General features: G+C 37.2%; 2 protein-coding genes across 7 annotated transcripts in view; one reads left to right on the top strand and one right to left on the bottom strand.

Annotated features, from left to right (window-relative positions):
• Positions 1-24,113, top strand: part of P2RY12 (purinergic receptor P2Y12) — a 45,995-nt gene extending 21,882 nt beyond the window's left edge. For 5 of the 6 annotated variants that reach the window (XM_019439786.2, XM_019439803.2, XM_053903718.1 and 2 more), the window contains 2 exons: positions 20,362-20,518; positions 22,105-24,113. In XM_019439786.2, the coding sequence (XP_019295331.1) occupies positions 22,128-23,147 (1,020 nt within the window). In that variant the 5' untranslated portion in view covers positions 20,362-20,518; positions 22,105-22,127 and the 3' untranslated portion in view covers positions 23,148-24,113. Of the gene's footprint in view, positions 1-15,400; positions 15,500-20,361; positions 20,519-22,104 lie in introns of all 6 variants that reach the window. The other variant, XM_053903715.1, reaches the window with a different exon arrangement.
• Positions 1-26,526, bottom strand: part of MED12L (mediator complex subunit 12L) — a 333,810-nt gene that overhangs the window by 67,860 nt on the left and 239,424 nt on the right. Inside the window, exons 17-21 of the mRNA XM_053903719.1 lie at positions 11,063-11,210; positions 6,644-6,762; positions 5,461-5,604; positions 4,247-4,410; positions 1,119-1,250 (exon numbers count right to left, since the gene is read on the bottom strand). Coding sequence (XP_053759694.1) covers positions 1,119-1,250; positions 4,247-4,410; positions 5,461-5,604; positions 6,644-6,762; positions 11,063-11,210 — 707 coding nt within the window. The remainder of the gene's footprint in view (positions 1-1,118; positions 1,251-4,246; positions 4,411-5,460; positions 5,605-6,643; positions 6,763-11,062; positions 11,211-26,526) is intronic.

Raw genomic sequence — 26,526 nt, forward strand, 5'->3', positions numbered from 1 at the left:
ATGAAGTTCCTCCTTTGATGAAACTTACAGTTGAGAAAGAAGCCAGACCATAAATAAATATGTAAGTCACCCAGTGGTAGCGAATGCTAAGATTCAGAAAATGACAGAGAGGAGGAGTAAGAGGTTGCTATTTAAAATAGGGTGGTCAGGAAGGTAGAGCTATGAATGTACTGTGGGCATGGACATCCAAGTAACAGGGGAGAGATTACTAGAGAGGTAACAGTAAGTGCAAAAGCCCCAAGAGACAGCGTGCTCAGAGTGTGTGAAGACCGGTAAAGAGGTCCATGTGGTTAGAATGGCATAAACAGAAGGAAAGAAGAAGAGATTATATATAGCAGACCCTGAAGGCAGTTGGGACTTTGAATTTATTCGTGTAGATAAGCCGCCACTAGAAACCTGCAAGTTATTCTTGTTTGAAAAGGATGACTTTTGTAGGTATGCTGAGGATATGCTAAAGAGAGTCAGGGATGCAAGCAGAGAAACCAGTTATGACTCTGCACTAGTCCAACCAAGAGCTGGCAGTAGTGACAAAGCAATGGCCAGTAGTCACATTCCACACAAACCAGGAAGACAGAGCTCCCAGAATTCAGTAACAAGTAACTGTAATTGATGGTTCTTTCCTTCCTTCTAGATGACAAATTTATTTTGCAGCCATTACCATCTCCTTCCCCCCACCCACAATTAATCATCAAAATTTCCTCAAAATATCATTAAGTATGTATTTTCTAGCGCCTGTCTACCGGTGGGGGCACAGCAGGTGCTAAGATGCACAGAATCATAGGCAGTCAGGGATACCATCTGCAGGAAGACAGTCAAAGAGGCAGAGAAGCCAAGGCGGTGAGAAAGTAAGCATGCAAACACAAACAACGTTCCAGGTGAGGTACTAGCAAGTGCAAACTATATAGAATGTTTACTCTCAACTTTATCTCAGAATTGCAATCAGAGCTAAACATGCATAGTAATTGGCAAAAGGAGGTTAAAGCTACAATGAAAGATAATTCAATATGAATTCTGGCAGATACGATTAACGTTCATTATTAACAAGGATGACAATATCACAGTCGGGTCACTAACAAATATAGGCATGATGCCATTCCTATTGATTTTCTTCTACCCACCTGAAGAGGTCTCCAAATTTACTTCTGAGGTGGCTACATGACACATAGAGATCGTAGAGGTAGGCTAAGATGCATCTCTCGGGGGAAGAACATTCTGAGGGGTTCACAACATGCTTTACCACACCACACAACCTGAGGAGAAAAATATGTGAAGACAGGAGACACGTATTTTGCTAATATATATGTTATTATTTGAATCTTTTAGAATATGTGCAGCTATTACTTGGGTAAGGAAAAAGGTATTAGATTGTTGATACAATAGTAAATAATTGAATAAGGTATCATTTTTTCTATGAGGATAATGAAATACAAAATGATTTTTAAAAAGACTTTGGAAATACCATTAACAACAAGAAAGGAAAGAAATTCCTCCATACAGAAGGAATGTATGGAAGAATCCATCAATTAAGTTGCTATGACCAGAACACAAGAAGAAAGTTGTAGTAGACAATCTCTCTTCAGTAAAAAAAAGAAGCTATCTGCAAAGATTCTTAAGCCCACTCCTATGAAAAAGAGCAAATCTCTACATCAGTAAATCTGAGAAATTCACTTTCAGGACCATGAACTGGTTCTGGCAAAAACTTGATGAAGTCAGGATTTTAAGTCACATTCTCCTTCCTTATCCAAACTAGAAACAAATTTTAGTTTACCTAATGTAAGAATTTAAAACCCTTTCTTTTTAGTGGCATTCCCTAGACGTCTTTCAACTCAGAAATACCATTACTACTCCATTTCAATGCCTCTTTCCCCATATCAAAACGATGGCCCCTTTGGCCACAGTTCATTCAACATAATACTTCATATAACACAGAAGTAAACATTAGTGGTCCATTCACCTATTTATGAGTATGATTCCACGATTACCACCTTGTATTCTGTTATAGGATTCAGTAATACCACAATAGCGTCATCGATGACTCAGATTTTGAAGCTAAGTAGGGCTTTTGAAATCATCTGATTCACCTTCCTCCTTTTATAAAGAGGGCACTGAGGCTCAGACAGGTGAAGTAACTTGCCCACAGGCAAAAAGCTAGTTCACAGCACAAACAAGTGGGGTGTTTAGGTCTCTAGACTCACATCCAGAGTTCTCTCTGTGATTCAGGGGATGGGGCGGAAGCCAAAGAGAGCCTAGGCTGTTGAGGCCAAGAAGGATGCTACAATCAGAAATACCAGAGGTAGAACCCAGGAAACTGCAAAGAAATGACAATGCTGCACCCCAAGCCCTATGAATTGATATCAGTAGATACAGCAACCAGAGAGCTGATAAAAGTAGTCAATTACAGCAAAAGTATCCTGCAATTAAGAAGTAGAGGATTCGCTATGTTGATAACTAGATTCACATAACATAAATTCCAGACATATTCTAAAAAGCCAAGTATCATGTTGTGATTAAAGTAAACAAACGGGTGCCTAGGTGGCTCAGTTGGTTAAGTGGCCTACTTTGGTTCAGGGCATGATCTCGCAGTTCATCAGGTCGAGCCTCATGTCAGGCTCTGTGCTCACAGCTCACAGCCTGGAGCCTGCTTCAAACACTCTGTCTCCTTTTCTCTCTACCCCTCCCTCACTGGCACTGTGTCTCTCCCTCTCTTTTCAAAAATAAATAAACATTTAAAAGAATTTTTTTAATTTAAAGGTAACAAATATTTATTGAGAGCTTGGTAGGCATCCAGAGTATAGCAATGTTGCCTTGATCTTTTTCACTTGTCAGAGATAAGAAAACATTTTGCACTGAAATCCAGCATATTCCTATCAGTACAAAATAAGATCTTTGCGAAAACATTGATCCTTAGTATCCATGATAAACTAAAAATATAAGATCAAATATGATTCTATGAACATTTAATAAATAATAAATTTAAACTGTTAAATGACACAAATAAATTTTAAAATAACAAAATTTGTCAAAACCTATAATATTGATTTCATTACTGACTCATGGGTTTCCATACACATTTTAAAAAGTACAGTATTAATCCAATAGCATGAATTTGCTCTAACTCAGAATGACTTTCAGCAATCTGGGAGATTTATTAGCCATGTGATATTGAGTACATCACTTCAACATACACTTCATTTAACAGGACTGAGTCTCAATTTCTTGATGTGTAACTGGTACCAATTATTCACTTTTACATGGTAGTTGAGGGCTATTAAGTAGTCATATATTTCCTGAATTCAAAAATGTTTATTTTCAAACTTTTAAAAATATCTGGGATGTTTCAGATTTCAGTCAATAATCTACGTGTAAAATTAATGTGGTAGCATTCCGTTTTCCCCAAAAAACTGCTATTAAATGGATGTCACTCTAGAATAAATTATAAATTGATTACATGTGCTAATTTACACACACACACACACACACACACACACACACACACACACACCAAAAAAATACTGTGAATCTGAAGAACCTCATGTTTAAGTCTAGAAAGAAAAAAGGTAAAAAAAGAGGTTGTCCTTTTTTTATATAAAGCCCTGTAGAAAGGAGCCTGCAGTGGACAAAAAGGAGCTCCATAGAGGACAGTTCTTTATGTTTCTCTCATTCCTGTAACCTCAGATTGGAATGGGGGATATGAGGACACAGTCCAACATCATGAACAGCAGTAAAGAAAACTTTAGCCTACACTTCACACAAACGAGAAACAAACTCCAAACCAAGGAAGTCATTTGTTCTAGATTAACTTTTGTCAAGATGTTTTTTTACAAAAGAAATAAAACTGAAGAAGCAAATCTCTAAGGTAAGAACGCATGCAAAGCTTATTTGGTCTCGAATATAAACTGAAATGACATCAGCAAAGCAGCTGGCACGTATTCATCATTCGTAATAGGCCATGGTTCAGGGTAGCAGATGATGCAGTACTCTGAATAACTGGTTTATACTTGTACAAAGTACGGGCAGGAAAGGAAGGCAGGAAAGACTCATACACTACTAAGAGAACATTATCTTTCATGTTTACACCTCCTTCTCAGATAAACATTTTCTGGCAAAAGTAGTCTTTAACTCTATCTTTTAAACTGAAACCAGCACCTGTACTATTTTTCCTCTTAAAATCACTGTAATATCTCATCACCAATTATACATGGAAAACATTAATTTGAAAAAAAATAATGATATTTAGTATACCAACCCTTCAAACACCTGGGCTGTCTGATCAGGATTCAGGATCAGACAACTATGGTACCGCCTGAGAACAGCCACAATGCACACACACAGTCCCGTCGTGTAACTTCCTGCCAGGCTGGAGGATTTCAGGAGCAGTTCGGCTTCCACAACACTCAGTTCATTTAGCAGCTACAATGGAAGAAAAGAGTGAATAAAAATGTAGCTGCCAAAATGATAGGAAAAACATTTATCTTCACAAGCCATGAATATATTGAGTTATGCTAACACCATCTTATCTCACCCATTATTGTGTCCCTGGACCATATGCCATATAACTACAGTGTGAGAAAACAAGCCCCCTAGAATTAAACTTTTTTATGTTTAATCCCTTGCCAAATTCTACAGTTTTTCTTTTGTCTAGACATCATGGTATATACAGTCAGGAAGTATCCAACATTGAAATATCTACCAAAACTTGAGGGAAGCCCCAAGTTCTAGACCAGATGATTTCCCTACTTCTCACTTTTTCTTCTCTTTTCCCTTCTTTTTAAGAAAACAGATGTTATTTATCATTATTTTCTTGTTATCAACAAACTAACACCTCCAATAAGCAATAGAAAATAAGTTTAAATTCTACTCACTAATAACATAATAAATGAACTCAAGTATGTGTATAAGAAATCTAATGGGACACGAGCACCTGGGTGGCTCAGTCGGTTAAGCATCTGACTCTTGATTTCAGCCAAGGTCATGATCTCAGGTTCACTAGATTGAGTGCAAAGTCCAGCTCTGAGCTGTCAGCAAGGAGCCTACTTGGGATTCCCTCCCTCCCTCCCTCTCTCTCTCTCTCTCAAAAGAAATAAACAAACAAAAAAACAAAACAAATGTTAATCCCTTAAAAAAAAATGGAATGTGACAAATCAAATTATATGGTTTTATTTTTGTTCTTAACCTAAAATATACCCTACAATAAATGGTAAATTTTACCATTTCTTAAGCAAAAGACAAAAATCAATCCTCAAAACCCTTCACATTTTTAAATGACTATTATATATTTTAGCCCCAGTTATATATTTAATTGAAAATTATGGACATAGCTGCCATTAAAACGCTAGTTGAATACTGTTGATTCAGAAGGTCTCAATTATTCAAAAATACAGTGGTCCGCTCAATTTAAGTTGTACGATGTCTAGCAGGTTTGCTTTCCTAAAAATCAGAGAAGCAGGGTCTCTCTGACACCTGTATTGCGAAGTCAATTAGTCCATTGATGTTCAGCGCTGGCTCCATAAGATCAAAGATGAGTTGAATATGGTGAGCCAAAGGGAGATGATATGATGTTCCTGAAGCGAAGCTTGTGATTTGTTCCAGCACATTATTGGAGATCTGGACAACAAAAATGTGAAAATAATTAGAAAAGCAGTACTTAAAATTATTTTAATTTTTTAAGAAATTTGAATTTATATATTGCTCTTAAAATTTAAAACATATTTCCACAGAAACCAAAACCATATAAAAATCAAACAACTTCCTTCCAACTGTATTTTGAAGATACAAGGCAAGTTGTCATTAAGATCTTGACCTAACTATCCTAATGGTAAAACTGCTACAAATGCTAATTAATTTCCAGATAACATTTATTTGAATACCAATGGATTTGTAAAACAACACAGATCTGGTTTCTTCTAAGTAGTATTTTATTTCACTCATTAACAGATTTCTCCCTTATCAATAGCAATGTAGGGCCAAAATGTATTAAGTATTGCATTAGGGATTATTTGACATAGTGTTGGTTATTATTAAGTAAAAATATTTGTGAAAAAAATAAATTTCTCCGAAAAGGGCAACCTGACACTTAAAACTGAACTACTTAAGAGTTTGAGATGATTGCGAATACGTTTAAAAAGCATATTTATAGGGGAGCATGGGTGGCTAAGCCCATTAAGCATCTGACTTTGGCTCAGGTCATGATCTCTTGGCTGGCAACACAGAGCCTTCTTTGGATCCTCTGTGCCCCACCCCTCTTTCTGGCACTCCCTCCAGCTTGTACTATCTGTCTCAAAAATAAATATTTTTTGGGGCGCCTGGGTGGCTCGGTCGGTTAAGCGTCCGACTTCGGCTCAGGTCATGATCTCACGGTCCGTGGGTTCGAGCCCCGCGTCGGGCTCTGTGCTGACAGCTCAGAGCCTGGAGCCTGTTTCAGATTCTGTGTCTCCCTCTCTCTGTGACCCTCCCCCGTTCATGCTTTGTCTCTCTCTGTCTCAAAAATAAATAAACGTTAAAAAAAAATAATAAAAAATAAATAATATTTTTTAAAAAACATATTTATAAAACCAAAGCCAAAAGTATATACTGCATGAAAGAAATTGTTACGCAGTGCAAATGAATAACCCCAAATGCACAATACACAGTTTTAAATGGCTACCTGAGATGTCACTTGATGCTGATCAAAATATGAAAGGAGCTGAAGTTTTGTGAATACAGTCTCCAGAGTTGGAAATGCTTCCTGTTTGTTCTTCCTGGTTTTTTGTCCTTCATCTCCAACTAAACATACAATAGATACATTACTTTTCATTTCATAGAAGCTCTTGACTTTTTCAGTGGATACTTTCTATTGAAGTATAACATATATGAAGAGGCACACAAACTATGAATATCTACAAAGTAAAAACACTCGCATAATTGAGACTCAAAGCACAAAATCACACACCAGGTCCCCGGAAACCCCTCAGTCTCCTTCTAGTCCTCTCTGCCCCAGGAAACCAAGATCCTAAAGTCTAAAGGCTTGGATAAGTAATGTCCAGTTTGGAACCATGAGAGATACTTTTTACATCCAGCATCTTTCATGCAACAATATGCTTCTGAGCTTGATCCATGTTGTTGAGGCAACTTTAATTTGTTCTAAAAGGAATTTGTTCTAAAAGGAATAATTCTCATTCATGTATAGTATACCAATGTGTGATATGCCACCATTTATTTCTTAATTCTAGTGAGTAGTTTCCATATTTTGGCTATTAATGGGAAATGCCTCTATAAACATTTCTAACTCTTAAAATACCAAGACGGCAACAATGAAAGGGGGTAAAAATTACCGATGGTCACAGTGACAGAACAGGATATGTCACTGGCATCTTCTTAGGGCATTCACCAGGATATTAATCCCCAAAAATTTAATATGTAAAAAAGGAAATTTATACCATTCTAACATTGTTAGGGGTAGCAAAGAATTAAATCTCTCCACATAATGTTAAAGTGCTACATTTATCAATTTAGCATGAAGAAGTTTTAAAAAACTTCCAAAATAAAAAAAAAATTATAAACACTTCTTATCCCAGGGGACTCTAGTTCTTATTAACAGTACTAAGGATAAGACCCAAAAGAATTAAGTCCTGTGTTAAATATCTTTAAATACATGAATTTATAAAGACAAATCTAAAATAAGAAAACAAAAAAACAAAGATCAGATTATATGCTTCCTAAGATGGTTTCCAACACTACGATTCTCAGGGGTCATAAGAAGGGAGCTCTACGACTCATATCTTATTTAGGAAAGTTTACTTTAAGAGCACCAAGGCCACTTTACTGATTTTTTTCTACTAAAGACACAAATATTTCACTCAACTCAAAACGATGTTGATAAAGGTAAATCTAATGGTTTTAGAAAATAACACTGAAAGAAAAGAGATCCTCTTTCAAATGTAAGGAAGCATAGTCTAGATGCTTCATGCACATGTGCAAACACACACACACACACACACACACACACACACACACACACAGAGACACACACAGCAGGGTGTTTTATTTCCTAAAGCTAACAAACCCTGACACCAGAGTAAATAGAATCAAAAGGTGAGTGGTAACAAAAGGTAAGAGACTGTGCCACTTCTGTTCAAAACACCATATCTAACACAAAGAATAAGAACCAAGAAGTTCATTAAACCTACTTGTTTTTCAATATCTATTCTCAATTTAACTATGGTGGTTTGCCTTAAATATAGCTATTCACATGTAATAAGCATGTTTAAAATATCCAAGTTTTGAATTTTCCATTTACTAACATCATTGATCCAAGGCTGAAAACTCACATCAATGATTTTGGGTATAATGTACTGTAAAAGTGAAGTTAATATATTTAATCACTCCTTCCTGGAAACAAAACAAAAAAACAAAAATAACACATCTGTAGTATTGCCACCATGAGAACTCACAAATGCATCTTGTGTGTGTGTGTGTGTGTGCATGCATGTGTGTGTGTGTGCATGTGATTATGGTTTATGCTAAATAGGATCTATTTACTTACAGGTAACTAACTTCTTAAAACCTCATATAAAGAATATACAATTGATTCTTGGCAATTTACATTCACTTTCAAAGAAACATTTAAGAAATTAGTGGTAGTTCTCAATAGACTATTTTAATGATATTTACATGAATAACAATTCAGTCATAATTTACAGATTTTCCTCATTTACTTTATTTAATCTGCTTTCATAATATATGTTATTGCTCTTATGTTGCTTAACTTTGGTCGTCTTTAAAAAAAAAAGTGTATGATCCTGACATTTGTCTTTATTCTCATGGTAAACTTCATTAATGTACTTAAAAAAACAAAAACAAAACAAAACAAAACAAAACAACACTGACAACCAAAGATGACCAGCCAATGTAAATAGAAAATGAAGATTGACCATGTTCAACTGCAAGTGTCATTTAAACTCCTAGATAAGGCCTGGCTGATCTGAGACCACTTCTAATGATTTCCTCAAAACAATACGAAACCACTATATAGGCACAAATCAATAGACGCTAACACAAACTGTATTTTCCTGCTTTACCAATTCTCTTCTTTGCTGAAATGATGGACAAATTACCATTAATCTGAAGTACAGCTAGCTAGCTTCTGGCAAGCATAGTAGGTTTTAAGGAGGGACTTAACCTTTGACTATTTATTCAGAAGGCAGCTCACTACATCCCAAATTAACACATATCTGAGGAATTTTATCTAAAATGAGGAAAAGACAAATATCCCCACTGCAAATGCCACTCCACAGTGGTGGTTCTATTACTGATAACTCAAAAAGTAGCATGGAACAACAAAGATGTTCTCTTTGTGAGTTCAAAAGTGAGAAGTGCCTATTTAAAAGACTGGTACAAAGATAGGACAGACTGTAGTCGGGCATTAAACACTCACTGTGAAGGAAGGAAGTAGGCTCAACAGAAAAAGACACTGCATTGTTTCCTCCCCTTTCCCATTCTTCTCAACCTCCCAAACCCCCAAATTCCCTAAAAGCTGGAAAGACTCTCTACAATTAGTGTTAATAAAACATGTATTACTGACCCTTCTAAAGAAGACAGTGTCCACCCAGTTCCCAAGTACACAAAAAGAAGTTTCAAATCCCTTTGCTAGCTAGTTACCAGGCTTCTAAATTCAACCTTCTAAATGCAATCCATTTCCTCTTTTCTCAAACAAAAAGAAACAGCAAAACAACTGATCAACAGTTTTTCTTAGATCAGGTTCTTTGTTTCGGGGGTGGGGGTGGGGGGGTGGGTGTTTGTTTTCTAAAACCAAGCTCAATAATGACAGGCCAACAACAACAAGGTTTCATTTCCCATCCACAATTCTTGGTTGTTCCCTCATGAAGCCAGTGTGGTACAAGGTCCTTCAGGGGCAATGGACGGGAGGGGGGTCAGGGAAGCGGTGTAAATCACATGAAAGTTAACCCTCCCATTATGCTCTAAAGACAACTGCCACAGACATCAGACACCTGCACTACCACATTCACACTGAAAACCATCTTGCCTTTGTACCTTGCTTCTGCATGTGCACCTCTACCAATAGAGAGGACAGAGACCTATTTGTATTAGTTCTCTGTACTTTTCTCTTGCAAAGATCTAGTGTGGACAAGCTCTAGGAAAACATCTGGTTGAAATCTAAAGACCAGAGGTCCTGGGGAGAGAGAGAGGTTCATAAAAATGTGTGTCTTTTGTACTGAACAACAACGTAGGGTTCCTAGAGGAGTCTGTGCCATGTGGAAGGAAGAATGCTGTATAAATAGGGAAAACCCAAACACTTTTTTTCTTTGATTATTTAAGTAAAAGAAATAAACACCAGTAATGGCAGTGAAGTATATATAATGATATCTTATTTTAAATCTTATGAATGCCTGATAAAATAAACAATCCTTGAAAAGAGTAATTAGGCAAATGTGAAGTGGGTAATTACAGAATTCCAATTATGCAATGTGGTGACATAATATAAGGCATAGTTTCATGTAAAAAAAAAAAAACTATGTCCAAAGCATGGGGAAACGCTGTTCCAAGGAAAGAAGGCATTACCGAGCAAAGAACCAAATTTCTGTGTAACTTGAAATCGCTCGCTGTTATAGGCAGCAACCTATTCCAAGTATCGTTCTAATGTAAGAAAAGATCAGCAACTACACTGTCATGCTTTTCAATTACTGTGCAAATGTGAGTACTCAGAGCAAACTACAAGCCTAAAACAGGATGGCAGAAAACTGAAGAAATGGAACTCTTCCAGACTAAGGGTTTCCAATTCATTCTTCAGTACTTCATTTAGGTCTACTATAGGAAATATGGGAAGGATTTTTAAAAAAAAAGGGCGGGGTGGGGGCAGAAAATTAAAATTAAAATTAATATAAAGCTTACTACAAATGGAACCAAGTCCTTAAAATTTCAATGTGCTTATTCATATTTCAAGATGACAGTCATTCATGAGAGGAAACACTCTGGTGACAGTGACATCCAGGACTCTGATAAAGCCTGTGCTAATAGGAAGGCCAAAAGACAGCCCAATGGGAGCAAAGGCATTAAGGGTCTTTACCCCCTGTCTCTGTGGTGCTCTTCTTATTTAGGATTTTCAAAATATCTTTGGTAATCTTCTTCAGCTGATGCTTCGCTTCGTCACGCTCTTTGCCCACTCCATAAAGCAGGATTGTGCGCTGGTTACATTCATGACTTGAAGATTCATCCTGAAAAAGAGAAAATGCATTTTGAAACCCTTGTTGGCAGGGGCGGGGCTGCATTTCCCATCCATGAAATGCACTAACCACAGCCTCTCGGTGCTGGCTGGCGGTGGCATCCCGCCCACCTTTCAATTCACCTCAACTTCCACTGGCTACACCCTTGTTTTTCCAGTTTGGAACTTGCTAAAGTAAAAAAAAAAGTGTCAACTGACCCGAAGTCTTAATAGAAGCATTTGATGTGGGCGTACCCTACAGAGTAAGTTTTGACTCTTGAAAACTTTTCATTGTTTAAAATTTAACATGGTATTAATTTCACATCATATTACATACTATTTAGTCACACTTTTTCCTTAAGGAAAATGTTACTTCTTAGTAAGCTTGGTTTTCTATATAAAGCATCACTAAATATTTCCTATTTCAAAAAATGATCTTGCTATGATCCTCAAATACTTTGAGAAAAACTGTTCCGTTGGCCTCCCACATGACTGGGTGAGGTGTATGTATATTTATTTCCAAATGACCTAACAACAAAGAGTCCAGGTCTCGTTAGGTGTGAGGTAGAGTTGCAAACGCAAACATGTTCAGTACCACCTTCCTCTAGGGGAATACCTCCCCACCCCTGTGCCGCAGACACAGTAAATTCAAGCACTATTTTTCCCACAAGGGAAAAGAAATTATGTCATCACAACATAACACACACACACACACACACACACACACACACACACACACATTCCTTAGCTTAGGTGAAACAGTAGAGGGTGTATGTATATTCTCTCCTAGGACTGGTTTTGAATTTTTCTCTCTAAATTCTCTCTCAGATCCTATATTCTTCCATTTTCTTAGTAAGTTTCTATCCTTCGGTACAATCACTTTTCTTATCTTTCTGTATATGTTCATCCGTTACGGGCAAGGACCCTTCCTAACAGTACCTAATTCTAAGGAGCTTGCAGGAGAAAAGAGTTTCTTCTAGGGAAGACCAAGTGTAATGTGTTGCTAATGGCTGAAAAAAAGAGCAGAAGCCTGGAGACTTGGGAAAATCCCAATGCTTCATTTGAAGTACTTCACATGTGCACTTTGCACAAAGTCACATTTTACTCTTGAAACGAGAGCCCGTTTTCTAAGCTGCTGTCACCTTCCATCACTGTCCTTCTCACACCCTTGCATTCAAGGCACCCCTTTCCTCCCCACCGATACCCTTTTTGTTATACTCCACCAGAAATATACATCTGTATACCCTGCCAGTCCATCTTGCTACCCTGTCCAGGATTAGTAACATTTTATGTGTTCAAATTTGCATCTTAAAAAAGAAAAAGAGCTAGGAGCAGGTCTCTTCTAGAAACTGCTGTTATTAATATTCTATCCCAATTTCCTCTCAAGTTTCAAAAGACAGACCTAATCACGGGATAAAGTCAACATAGAGAGTGATTCCTACATTTGGCTGCACTGAGGCATGACCTGAGCTGCTTATTAATTTCCAATTTTTGTTGCCATTACAGAGTACCGCTGTTGTATTTCTTTTTTGTCTGACGGGATGTGTACATATGAGCCCTGTAAAGGGAACAGGGGGAAGGCACTAAGAACACTGTACAAAACTCAGGCAGTGCCAGCCATGTGTCCTGACAAATGTATTTAGTTAAGGCACCTGTCAAACAGTTCTAATGTAAACTTCTGTGTGATGGGTGATGGAAAGATGTCATCAAAGTTACTGAACAAATGCTTTTGGAGGATCTACCTACCTTACCTACCTTGGTAAGACAAGATGGTAGGGACTCTGCGAAAATACAAGGATGAATGCTCCCTGTCCTCCATGAGCACAGATTCAGTGTCATAAAAGTAGCATTTGCAGAGCTTCAAGCCCAAATGGTGATAGTAAAAGAAGTTACCTTGGAAAGACCCATGTGCTCAGCACAGAGATACTATGGCTCCATACTGTACCAATAACAGCCCAAGTTCAGGGTAAGAGAGAGCTATGGCTGTATTCAGGTTGTGGCACTTGCGGACTCCATGGTCCTGAGTCTTTCTGTCCTAATGAGCCTTTCTGGGCCTCAGATGCTTCCCCTGAAACATCGGCTAACACCACCTTCCTTGTAAGATTTTTGCAAGAATAACTGAGATGAAGCATGTAAAGCACTTAGCAAAGCAGCATATCAGAGAGCCCATCGCTGTCCATTCAGGTTTCAACACTTCCACTTCTCACTTGCATGCGCCCCAGATCCACACCGAACTGTATTACTCAACATCTCCTCAAGGCACCAGGATACTTCCTTCCTTTGCTCTTGCTCCTCCTGCCACCTAAAATACTTAACTCTCAATAGCTTGACCCTCATGTGTGGAAGTGCTGTACACAATTACAGCATTAGGTCCCTCACTGTCACCTTAGTGAATGCCCTTGGCCCAGGAGGAGGAAGGAGGGGAAGAGGGCCTTTGGAGCACTTGCCACAGTGTAATTCACTCACTTTCGAGGTATTTGTTTAATGTGTGTCTTCCCTGCTCCTCTGTCAGTTTTGTGAGGGAGAACTCCAGGTCTGTTTTATTCACATCTATATTCCCCTCAGTGGCACTGTGTAGGCACTTAATTTATGATGAATACATTAAACAATGAATAAATAAGTGGACTAATGAAAGAACACATGACTCAAAGAATAGGGCAGGGATGAAAGTAAGAACAAAAACGTTCTGTAGAAAACCTAACCTGATAGCTAAGTGCTGATAGAACTGAAGAGGAGAAATGAGAAGCAGAGAGAAAAAGCCAAAGTCTATAGGGTGTGAAAACTATCTCTCAGTGGCCTGAATAAAAAACAATAAGAAGCAAAACCAAAAGTACTGAAGGAAATTGGGAAAGAATTAGGCATCTAAGTGAATGTGCATCTCACTAGATTTCAAGATGGACTCACTAGATAAAATTTGTTGGGATGGGGGGAGGGAAGCAGCTTATAAGGACAGGGAGCTCATGAATTCACCTGTAGGTGAGAGGAATTGGAGGCAGTGGATACATATTATAACTGTTGACTAGGTGGTGTGACGTGAGGACCTACACAGAGGTAACAGCTTAGAGGTAAGAGCAATATGTCCCTGGGAGGGGCGCAAAACCCCCAGGTTCTCTTTGAGGGGAGGGGACAACTAAGAGAGTAGAGACAGGAAGGAGATAAATAAGCCATCAAATGATGCACACATAATCTCCATAATTAACAAGATCAGTGGACAAGTGGGGGTCACATAAGTCGGGGGGGGGACATTAAGAGGGCCATCAACAGTGTCAAATGCAGCAAGAAGTCTCAATGAATGTTGCCTCTCTGACTTATTTAAAAAAAACAAAAACAAAAGCAAACTACACATCAACTTCAAAAGAGAAGTTTCTCTGTAGGGGCAGAAAGCCGGAAACAGGATTGTAGTAAGAGTAGATGGTGAAATGGTAAGGGTGAGGCAAGTAACCTGCATTTACTAGTAGTTGGTCAGGAAGAACAATAGCTTGAAAGGTGGAGGGGAATAGGTGTATTAGGAAAACCAAAGGCAAACTCTTGTTCCAAAGGTATGTTTCAACTAAAGGAATCTCCATGAAGGAAATCCAGATTGGAAGGTAGATAGCTGATACAGGAGATAGGAAACAATGGCTTGTTGTTTGGATTAGCTTGTAAAGAAAACCCAGGACAACTTTCTACTTCGGGGAAGAAAATGGTAAAACTATAGGGAAATTTGGAGGTAAGGAAATAAGAAACTTGAAAAAGCTTTCATCAGTTTACTGGCTCTGATTTGCTCAGGGAGGTGGCCCAGAAGCAGCCAAGTCAAGAGTTTAGAGTGAAGGGATGAAATTAAAAAATCAAGACAAATATGCATTTAGCTGCAAAAGAACCATTAGCCTCTATATGGGGCCTGAAGACCCTATTTGTGTCTGATAATTAATATTTTCAGGTAAATCATGATAGCTTTTACTAGTCTTCAAAGATATTTTAAAAGTGACTGTTTTTCATTAGCCCACAAGATTTGTTTATATCAAATTTTTGTACTTACAGAAAATCTACGTCTTCAAGTAGCAATTTATAGTACATGACAACAAGGTCAACCTAAGAGAATGGGCCAAATATTTCCAAAAGCACCAGTGAGTTCTCTGTTCCTTCAACTAGGTATTAAAAAACCGTCAAGTTGAATAGTTGGTATCTGTATCAGATACATACTCCATTATTTATACCCTGAAGGTCACAACTTGCTGGGCAGAAAAAAGAATCAGCTGTCGTGTCTCTGGAAGGCCGGCCACCCGTCTCCTGCTAGCCCGCTGCTGTGCTTGGGTTAAACAGGTCATCTCCCGTATAAGCTAAATTCTGAAAATCTCATCCTCAGGACCGATTTCTCTTTTTCTTCAGACAATATCTGACACTCACAAAGACTTAAGTGAGCAACAAACTTGGAGGAGACATGTCCAAAAGCCCTAGAAGGCTTGGAGTACTGAAGAAATTAAAATAGGTATCTTGAGCTAAATACCCTTACTGGTAAGAATTTGAGTTAATTGACGTCAGGTCTCCTCTAAGTCATCATCAAAACCTAAGTGATTAGACATGTTGCGGAAGCGTGTATGTGTGTTCATAAGATGGGATAACAGAGGTGATTATCAGAGCTGTGTACTCTCCTTTTACCTCATTCATATGTCCTGGTATTTCTATACTGACCCAATCATCGGAGAATTTTAAAATTAATAAATTAATGTTCTTTTTAGAAGGAGGTAAAAAAGAATCCCACTCTAGATATACTTCCTTTTCTTCCAAACACTCATGAAAAACAGATGAAGTAAATGTGATGGTCCTAATAAAACAAGATATTGCATTTGATACTTCCAACACTCTATAATTGTGTATGTTTAAATATTCAAATGTAAACCCAGCAGTCATCATGAAATAAATTGCACAGAGCGCCCTACCCCATATCCCAGAAAAGCAGAAAAACTACCATTAAAAAAAAAAAATGGAGTTACTCACATAAGGATTTTGCTTATCTATTAAAATGAAAAACTCTTAAAAGAGGCCTTCAAATTATTTTTTCACAGAATCTTTCAATATGTCACATTACTCTGTTTAGAATAAATGACCTTCCAAATAAGTGTGACATGAGGGATAAGCCTTGGGCAGAGGTGTAATAAGAGAGCAGACATGCATGGAGAGGCTGTGTCAAAGGAATAAGAAATTAGCAGCTTCTTCTCATTTGTTACTCCACCTGAAATGGAAGAACTCCTTTAAATCCAAAAAAAAAAGGAGACTCCTTTCATTAGATTTATACAGGAAATTTTTGTTCTACACTAGCTTAAGGCCCATGGTATGGCTGAAATGACAGCTCTGGGCAAGAGGCTCAATGCATCCTGGGGGCACAATAAAATGAACATCAGTGCGTTTGACTATATTTACTAGTCCTCTGCTTTCAAGCAAAACAATCAAGCCAGGGATGACAGATCATTAGATCAAGATGACATTTTCTTTTGCAAAATACCCCACACCCAAGAATCTTTACTTGTGGAGTTTGTCTCATATACGACCTCAATTTTTATACTCAAACAGGTAAAACCACTAAATTCTATGAGTAAGCAGTGCCTTAAAATGCATGTGTTTATTCAAAACATTCACTAATGTCAAAATGACCACATTTTGAAACCATGCAATGTGAGAACTAAAATATCCTAAGACCTAATCAAATGTCTCAATTACATCTCCATTCTCTTGCCCTAACCTGGTTCCACAAGGAACACCAGGTCCTACCATTTCAGGACATGGCTCTCTAAGTTCAGAGTAATCCATCTGAAGCAAATATTTTCAGAGAAGCAGACTACCTTTAATAGATGTGGCAAAATAAACCAACCAATTAAACCACTTACATGTAAAAATTCTGGGTTACAAATTCATTTTGTGAAGTCATCTCAATCTTAGAAATTAACCAAATCAATCAAAATCAGTCCTGTTTCCAATGAGAATACATACAATTATAAACTGCATTTACTGTTGTTTATTAATGACAGGCTCAAGTGTACAACTTGTTCTACTTCTCTGTACAATAATATAGCTGACCCCCGAAAAACACAGGTTTGAATTGCATGGGCCCCACTTATATGCAGACTTTTTTCCTTTTAAGATCATTCATTCATTCATTCATTCATTTATTTAGAGACAGAAAGAGAGGGAAGGACGGAGGGAGATGGGGAGAGGGGCAGAAAAAGAGGGAGAGATAGAATCCCAAGCAGGCTCTGCACTATCAGAGCAGAGCCTGACATGGGACTTGAAACTCACAAACCATGAGATCATAACCTGAGTCAAAATCAAGAGTTGGACGCTCAAGTGAGCGACCCAGGTGCCCCTATGTGCAGACTTTTTTCAATCAATATAGTAGTAGAGTACTAGAAGTGGACTGTCTGTTATAACATTTTTTTCTCTAGCTAATTTTACTGTAATATAGTACATAATACATATAACATACAAAATAGCTGTTAATCAACTGTTTATATTATTGATTAGGCTTCCATCCACAGTGGGCTATTATTAGTCAGGTTTGTGAGAAGTCAAAACTTATATGCATATGTCAATTATACATCAATTAAAAACTTAAAATTTTTTTTAAGCTTTAACGTGAATTTTTGACTGCTGTACCCCTAATTTGCACATTGTTCACGGGTCAACAGTATACTTTTTTTTTTAACATTTATTTTTGAGACAGAGAGAGACAGAGCATGAACAGGGGAGGGTCAGAGAGAGGGAGACACAGAATCTGAAACAGGCTCCAGGCTCTGAGCTGTCAGCACAGAGCCCGACACTGGGCTCGAACTCACGGACCGTGAGATCATGACCTGAGCCGAAGTCGGCCGCTTAACCGACTGAGCCACCCAGGCACCCCAACAGTATACTTTTATAACCTGAGATGATTCACTTGAAAGTGATCTACATGGGTAACTGGCAGTCAATTCCTAATGAGAAAATTACCAGAGAAGATTTACAGATAGGTGGTTGTGAGTTACAATCAAAGGATAGTTAATTTAGATCAAGAGCTGGGGCCTTTTGATTTACCCCTCAAATCACTATTCATAGCCTTCTAGGAATTTGGAAATATAAATTCTTCATAATGTAGTAAGATATCAGTATCCTGAGTTAGTGTTTCTTTAGTATGGCATATTAATTTGTTGAAATCAGTAATGCTCTTTTTTTTTTTTCCACAAGCCTTGTTTCATCTGAGTACCTTAAAAACACTTCATAAACATCCTTTACACTAAACTTTGCAATTGGGTGTATAGGCAAATATGACTTCTATTTTCTTGAAAACAGTACAACCATTCCATTCATGGTATTTACCTCTTGCTCCAGGGCCTCAACAAAGTGGACATGGGGGTGGGGGGTTAGGTTGAGCAGACACTGAGACGGGGAGGATTTCTAGGTGCACAGTGGTTACAGGTACAGGCTCTGAGATCAGTTAGAATGGGGTCCCTACTTCACTCTGCTCCTCAATTTCCATCATACAGAGAACAGAAACAAGATGACTATCTACTTCAGAGAATAACAGAGATCATTCAACAAGTTAATTCACGGCAATATAAGAAGTCAAATGTTGGCTCTTATTATTCTGAAGTGTACATAGGCATAAAAGTGTTTTCCACAAGTATACTATTGTGTCTCCAAACCAAAAACCAAGTATTAAAATTTGTTTAATGCAATACATTTCAAAATAGAAATAACGTAAGAATTCCCACTTTTATAGGACTCCACTATCACACCTTTAGATGACTAACAGATTGGGATCATTACATGACTCAAATTTCTGACTGAAATTACTCAAATATATTTTAAAGTTTATTGATTGATAGAGAGTGAGCACACACAAGCAAAAGCAGGGGAGGGGCAGAGAGAGAGGAAGAGAGACAATTCCAAGTAGACTCCACACTCAGTACAGAGCACCACGAGGGGCCAGATCCCACAATCATGAGATCATGACTTGAGCTGAAACCAAAAGTCAGACTTGGTTAACCAACTGAGCCACTCAGGTGCCCTGAAATTACTCAAATTATAGCTTAATCCCAAACTCCTAATGCCAACAAAATTCTCAGGTTGGTTTAAATCAGTGAACTTCAAAGTTTACTGTTCATAACCCTCACTTGGAAGGTTCTTTAAAGTATAGCTAAGGGGTGCAACCAGAGTTTCTGATTCAATGGTGCTAGGTTGGCTAAGTCCAAGAATGTGCATTTGTCACAACTTCCTAGGCGATGCTGGGCCGCTGTTCTGCACTTTGAAAATTGATGTTAAAGATTATTTAACATACGCAGAGATAGACCCACTCAAAATTCAAAAGAAAGAAGTAATCAAAACATACGTTCACAGCAAAGGCACCAAGCCAAGTGGATCTACTGGAAATAAAGGGACATTACAGTTCAAATCTTGTATGTGTGTGTGAGAGAGCATCAAAAACATTTATGTAAAGGTAACAGAGAAACAGAGATCCCTTAATTTAATAATATATTCTCTGCCCAACCAAAAGCTAGATTACAAAATAATTGTTTATATTCAAATTCTATTTAAGAAAAGCCTGAAAGATACTTTATATAATAAGCCTGGCAGTGGATACAACTGTTTTTCTTTTTTAATGTAATTTTGGAATCTTCAAATTTATAATGAGAGGAAACTGTTTCACGTACGAAGACTTGATCAAACACAGATTTAAAATAATGACATTATTAGCCAGGGAAAAAAAACAAGGGGCAAGAGACTTAACATCCGTAACAAGCACACATTTTGAGTTAATGTAATTACTTGTTAAAAGGCAATATATCACCCAGCTTGAGCACAGTATGTTTTCAGGTAAATAATCATCCGAGAAAGCAAGCTCACAATCTTCTCCAGGAAGCAGACTTTGAAAAGCTTGATCTCAACATGGATTTACTGTGTACATGAGAAACAGCCAAAAGAACTCATAAAGTATCAAACTCTATGGGCAGGTCTCACCAAACAGAAGCAAGATTTTAAACTGCATTTTAAAAGATGAATTCTTGCCCATCCTGCCCCACATTTCTCAGGGAAATAAAAGCAGAAGTCCTAAAAACAGCCAGACGGAAACAGAGTGTCTGCACAGCTTTGAGTCCAGGGCACTGGAAGGTAATTTCTGATTGTGAAGTCCTCTCTTCCTCTCTCTTTTTCTCTAGAACACTCAAGACTTTACTGATGAACACTCAGAAGATAAAGAGTTATAACAACTAAACTAAGACATTAAAAGGAAAATACCAGACGCTACTCCGCAGGTTGCCTTAACTGCCAATTAATGGATACATTTAAATCCTCTTGAATCAACACAACAACCAGGTAATTTTATATCTAAAAGTATTTGACAAATACAGGTGTTTACATGATGATGAATGTGTACATGTTTGTCAAGTTTTCTTAAAATTGGAAACCTTTAATAATGTCAATGTATGAACTTATTTGGAATAAAAATTAAAATACAAGCTGTACTAATGGTGTCAGGAAAACCATTAACTTCTTCATTAAACACACATACGCATACACACACACACACACACGCAGCACAGAAATAAAATACAAATGGTCTTATTTATTTTACCTAGAGTGTAAAATGAGATTTAAATATAGAAAGATGGAAATAATAATCTTAATATCAAGAATACTCATTAAATAAGATATAGTCTATGTCACATTAGCATTCCCAATGCATAATTTCCAAAAAAAAAAGTATCAGTGAATGCACAAATAAGAGTACATAGCAGTAGCAAAGAAGATTAAAATCTATGATCCTATATCAATTTAATACTGGGTTTTGTTTAGTTTTTGTTTTGTTTTTTTAAACAGGTGAGGGGATGTTGAAAATTGAAGCCATAATTGTCACAATATGAAACTTTTACTTTCAATAATTAGACAATGAAAAATTAAATTTGTGAGAATTTAATGTTATCTCTACTTGTCACAATTTAAGTATTTCAAATGGAACCTTTTATTTGGATATGTGTGCTTTTAACATCACCATGTCTTATATTTAGGAATAATATTCATAGAAAATCAATTGCATTTGTCTGTGATTTAAAAACATTACAAATTTCATTTCAAATGTTAAAACTTAAGGGTGCCTGGGTGGCTCAGTTGGTCCAACTCTTGATTTCAGCTCAGGGTTCTGGAATGTAGCCCCCCATCAGGCTCCAGGCTGGAGTTTGGAGTCTGCTTGAGATTTTGAGAGTCTGCTCGCTCGCTCTCGCTCTCTCTCTCTCTCTCTCTCTCTCTCTCAATCCCCTTTCTTCCCTGCTTGTGTGCTCTCTAAAGTAAAAACTAAAAAAAATTTTTTTCAAAACTCAGATACCAGATAATGTATTCAAGTCAAGTGTTAGTTTTCTTTTATAGCCGCCTATTGTGGTATAATTATCTATAGAACCAGGCAAGGACATGGCTCCAATATTTTATTTTAGCTACAGTTATATACTCTAGATACCTAAGAAAGTATGCCCTGGCTATTTTTGAAGAACATCATCTGATGACCACTTCTTTTTCTTTTTTTTTTTTTTTTTTTTTTACTATTTTTGTATCGAATAGTATTCAAGAAAATGTATGTAAAAACTTCTAATACACTGTGCAAAGTCCGAAATGACATATATATGGGTTAAAATATCTGCACACTTGTGTACGATCAAAATGTCCTTTAAGAGACAAACATTTAGCAAATGAGAAATACAAAGCATCTATACCTTCACATAATACATGTCAGACTATTTTATTTGTTGGAGATAGAGGATTTGCCATGATTAAGTATTCTAAGGTTCAATTTTCTGTAACGAGGATAGGAAACCCCAATTTTTAGAGAAGGCTGTCCAAAAATGTTACAGGGATAAGACAAAATCAATGGTCTGGGACTGAAAATAATCATCCCTTCCCTCCTCCCCTAGGTAGCAAAGAAGAAACACAAGCCATGGACAACCTCACCTCTGTGGCTGGGAATGGCAGCCTGTGCACCAGAGATTACAAAATCACCCAGGTCCTCTTCCCGCTCCTCTATACCGTCCTCTTTTTTGTTGGACTCATCATAAACAGCCTGGCAATGAGGATTTTCTTTCAAATCCGCAGTAAATCCAACTTTATTATTTTTCTTAAGAACACAGTCATTTCTGATCTTCTCATGATTCTGACTTTTCCATTCAAAATCCTCAGTGATACCAAGCTGGGAACAGGACCACTGAGAACCTTTGTATGCCAAGTGACCTCTGTCATATTTTATTTTACAATGTACATTAGTATTTCATTCCTGGGACTGATAACTATTGATCGTTACCAGAAAACCACCAGGCCATTTAAGACATCCAATCCCAACAATCTCTTGGGGGCTAAGATTCTCTCCGTTGTAATCTGGGCATTCATGTTCTTGATCTCTTTGCCCAACATGATTCTGACCAACAGGAGGCCAAGAGAAAAGAATGTGAAGAAATGCTCGTTCCTCAAATCGGAGTTTGGTCTGGTCTGGCATGAAATAGTCAATTACATCTGTCAAGTCATTTTCTGGATTAATTTTTTAATTGTCATTGTATGTTACACACTTATTACAAAAGAACTGTACAGGTCATATGTCAGAACAAGGGGTGTAGGCAAAGTCCCTAAGAAGAAGGTAAACATCAAAGTTTTCATTATCATTGCTGTCTTTTTTATTTGTTTTGTTCCTTTCCATTTTGCCCGCATTCCCTATACCCTGAGCCAGACCCGGGATGTCTTTGACTGCTCTGCTGAAAATACTCTGTTCTATGTTAAAGAGAGCACACTTTGGTTAACTTCCTTAAATGCATGCCTGGATCCATTCATCTACTTTTTCCTTTGCAAGTCCTTCAAAAACTCCTTAATGAGTATGCTGAAGTGCCCCAATTCTGCAACATCTCTATCTCAAGAAAACAGGAAAAAAGAACAGGATGGTGGTGACCCAAGTGAAGAGACTCCAATGTAAACCAAATGAGGTAATATTTCAATCTGTAAGTGGTTGGAATACACAAAAGGAAAACACTGTGTAAAAATACTGACTAAACAGTAAGCTGAGTCCATAACAATGACTCTTTAAACAAGTAGTAGAAAACTACAGAAGTAATTTTCATTTACTTTTCCAGTATGAAAAAGCTACCTTAAAATACAGAAAAGAAACCTAACATATAGATATGGGTAGCAAAACAAACTGTATCGAATCACCACGGTTACAAGCCAAACTACAGAGAACTCATGATTTGTAGAGTTTTGGCAAAATGGGTAACCATATAATATCTACTGTAATCCTTTAAATATGTTACTGAGCACAATGTTATTATCAAGTTATAGTCAACTAAGGAAGAATGATAAATCTGATAAAAAAAATCTTCTGACCAAAAATTATACTAAGATGTATATACATCCGAGACCGTAACCAAATGCTCATCTACTGTGATACTCATTATAAAGATTTAAGTGGGACACACAAAGAATAGTTACTACTAACTTCTAATTATTAGCAAAAATCTTAGGAAAGTTAAACTGATTGAAATGGTAATTGGACTGATTTTTTTTAATTTTCATTAAGAAGATAGAGGTTTAAAAATACCTTTCCAATAAAGGAGCAGAAATAGCAAAGTTATTAAAATGGTTACTTTTATGACATTCTAAAACCAAAAAATTCTGAGTATTTCCTTAATACTAGAGAAACCAGTTTTATTAATATTTTGACAACTTTACTCAGTACAGTACCATCATTGCCACTTACCTTTATTAACAAGCTTCTAGAAATTAAGTGCTACTTGGGTTAATGAATACTTCCTTTAATGAGAAAAACAAATGTGATTATGTGGTTGCAAATCATAACTAGTAACAGAAAAGTAGTTAAAATGTTTGTAATTACTGGTTTGCCATTTGTGTGTAAAAAAAAATGTATATTAAACTCTAAATCACACTTTGTTGGAATTTCTTTGTTCAAAGACATTAGATACCATGCCTCACCTCTTACATACTACTACATCAAACAGCAAACCCACTTAATAAAGGGTAACTGACAACACTATTTTATGAGATGTTATTGGGCAGTCTCTTCTGAAGGTAACCTATCACATGAATTAGTCCATAAGTAAATGAAATAATAGATCAGATTGATAACGTACTGATTGTACATAAGCCACAGTCCTTTTTTTTAAATTTTTTAAATGTTTACTTATTTTTGAGACAGACACACACACACACACACACACACACACACAATGCAAGCGGGGGAAGGGCAGAAAGAGAGGAAGACATATAATCCGAAGCAGGCTCCAGGTTCTGAGCTGTCAGCATACAGCCAGACGTGGGGCTCGAACACATGAACCGTGTGAGATCAAGACCTGAGCTGAAGACGGACACTCAACCAACTGACCCAGCCAGGCACCCCTTCACAGTCGTTATTTTTAACGTAAACAAAATATATAACACACTTGGAAGCTGATATCATTTATGTCAATTGTTTATGACCCTCAGGGATGATTCTCAAACATAAGGCAATATCAAAATTGATGGGAGAGGAAATAAAAGTGAAGTTCAGTGTAAGGAAGGTCACTGAACTTCAGTATTCATCAATTTTATCTACATCCTCCAAGTTCTGCTGAGCTACATTCCAGTATCGAAGTCACTTAACTTCCTAAATGCTATCTACTCTCAAGTGGCCGCTTTTACTTGCATGGCACTGATGTCCACAAGCACTGGATGACACTGGAGATGCACCAAGAGAAGATGCCTATTCCACATACTACTAGTCCACATTCCCGCCACACAGGCTAACGCAATTCACCCTAATATCACATGCATAAGGGTGCACGTTCTGTAAGAACAGCCCGAGAGCTGAGCTGGAAAGAACCTGGAGATCAGTTAATCTGATCTTCTCATTTTGTATTTGGGAAAAATGGAAGGCAGACCCACCGTCCAAGTCAGGGGGTAGAGGGCGGGTTAAAACTGACACCGAGGTACCACGACCCCATGAGCTGCTGGGAGAAGGCAGAGTGGACAAAGACTTTCCCAAATAAACTTTCCCTTTGGATTAATTTAATTTACTGAAATGACATTTTTGACAAGAGAAAGAAAGCAGGAACACAAATAGTATTATAGAATTTTTATAAAAGAACTGTCAAGTGTTTGGAATCATTTATGTTTTTATATATAATATGAAAAATTTACATTAAAATCTTAAGTCACATTTTGTTGGGAATTCCTTATTCAAAAACCTTAGCATACACTCCTGCACTGGACATCAAAATGAATCCATTCAAGACAGACTGAGAGATATGTGTTTATAGAACACTCATGATACACAGGACATGTCACTATTTTTACATGTCACTAGGAATTTTAATATACATAATAAATCCCAGATTTTATAATAAAAAAAAAAAAAAAAAAAGGAAAGCCAAGTTTTGTACTCTCGGGTCCAGAAGTTGTAAAGTTCAGAAGATGAGACCAACAAAATGTAGTCTTGCCCAAAGCCTTAGTAGCTAACAAGTCCTAAGGCTGCCGGTTAGTGGCAGTTTCTGGCAGTGGGTTTTACAGAAACAGTCTAAAGCAGGTGTGGCAAACTTTAGTCTAAACCGAATCCACCACCTGAGACCTAAGAACGGTTTTCACATTTTCAAATAACAGGAAGAAAATAAGAAGAATAAAATTTCATATTGTATTAAAGTTCTATGAAATTCAAGTTTCAGTGTCCCTAGTAAGGTTTATTAGAACACAGTCAAACCCCCTCACGTTTTATCCAAGGTTGCTTTCCTGCTGCAACGACAGGGTTGAATAATTGTGATGAAGACTGCATGGCTGTAAAACCTAAATATTTACTACGAGCCCAGAGCCCCCTTGGAACGGTTCCTTTGTCCTCCTCTCTATTCCTCCCCCATTTACAAGGACACTCGTACACTCTTTCTCACAGGTGAACATTGAAAAAAAAATTCTATAAGAAAGGGAGAAATGAAAATTGACAATCCCTGGACTAGAACTCTGAAAACAGGGAGAAAATACACAGAAAAAGAACCCTCTATCCATGCATCTAGTTATTTCAGAAAACAACTACAGATTCCAGTGCCTGATCTATGTGATCACTATTGATTGGTAATGCCCAAAATGAGAATACACTGATGCCAGTTGGAATTAAATATGTAGAAATACACTTACGAGTCAATAAATAGAAACAGCCTGACTTTTTAAACGGGAAAAGAATATAAAAAATTAATTTCCAGGAGAAATACAAATAGACACTAAAAATATGAAAAAATCTGTACCCTCACTAATAAGCAAATAAATTTACATTAAAATTACATGGATTTTTTTCATCTTTAAGTTTAGATTTGATT

This window comes from Panthera pardus, unplaced genomic scaffold (assembly GCF_024362965.1).
Source record: "Panthera pardus isolate Hobbes unplaced genomic scaffold, ASM2436296v1 HiC_scaffold_16, whole genome shotgun sequence".
NCBI classification, from domain to species: domain Eukaryota; kingdom Metazoa; phylum Chordata; class Mammalia; order Carnivora; family Felidae; genus Panthera; species Panthera pardus.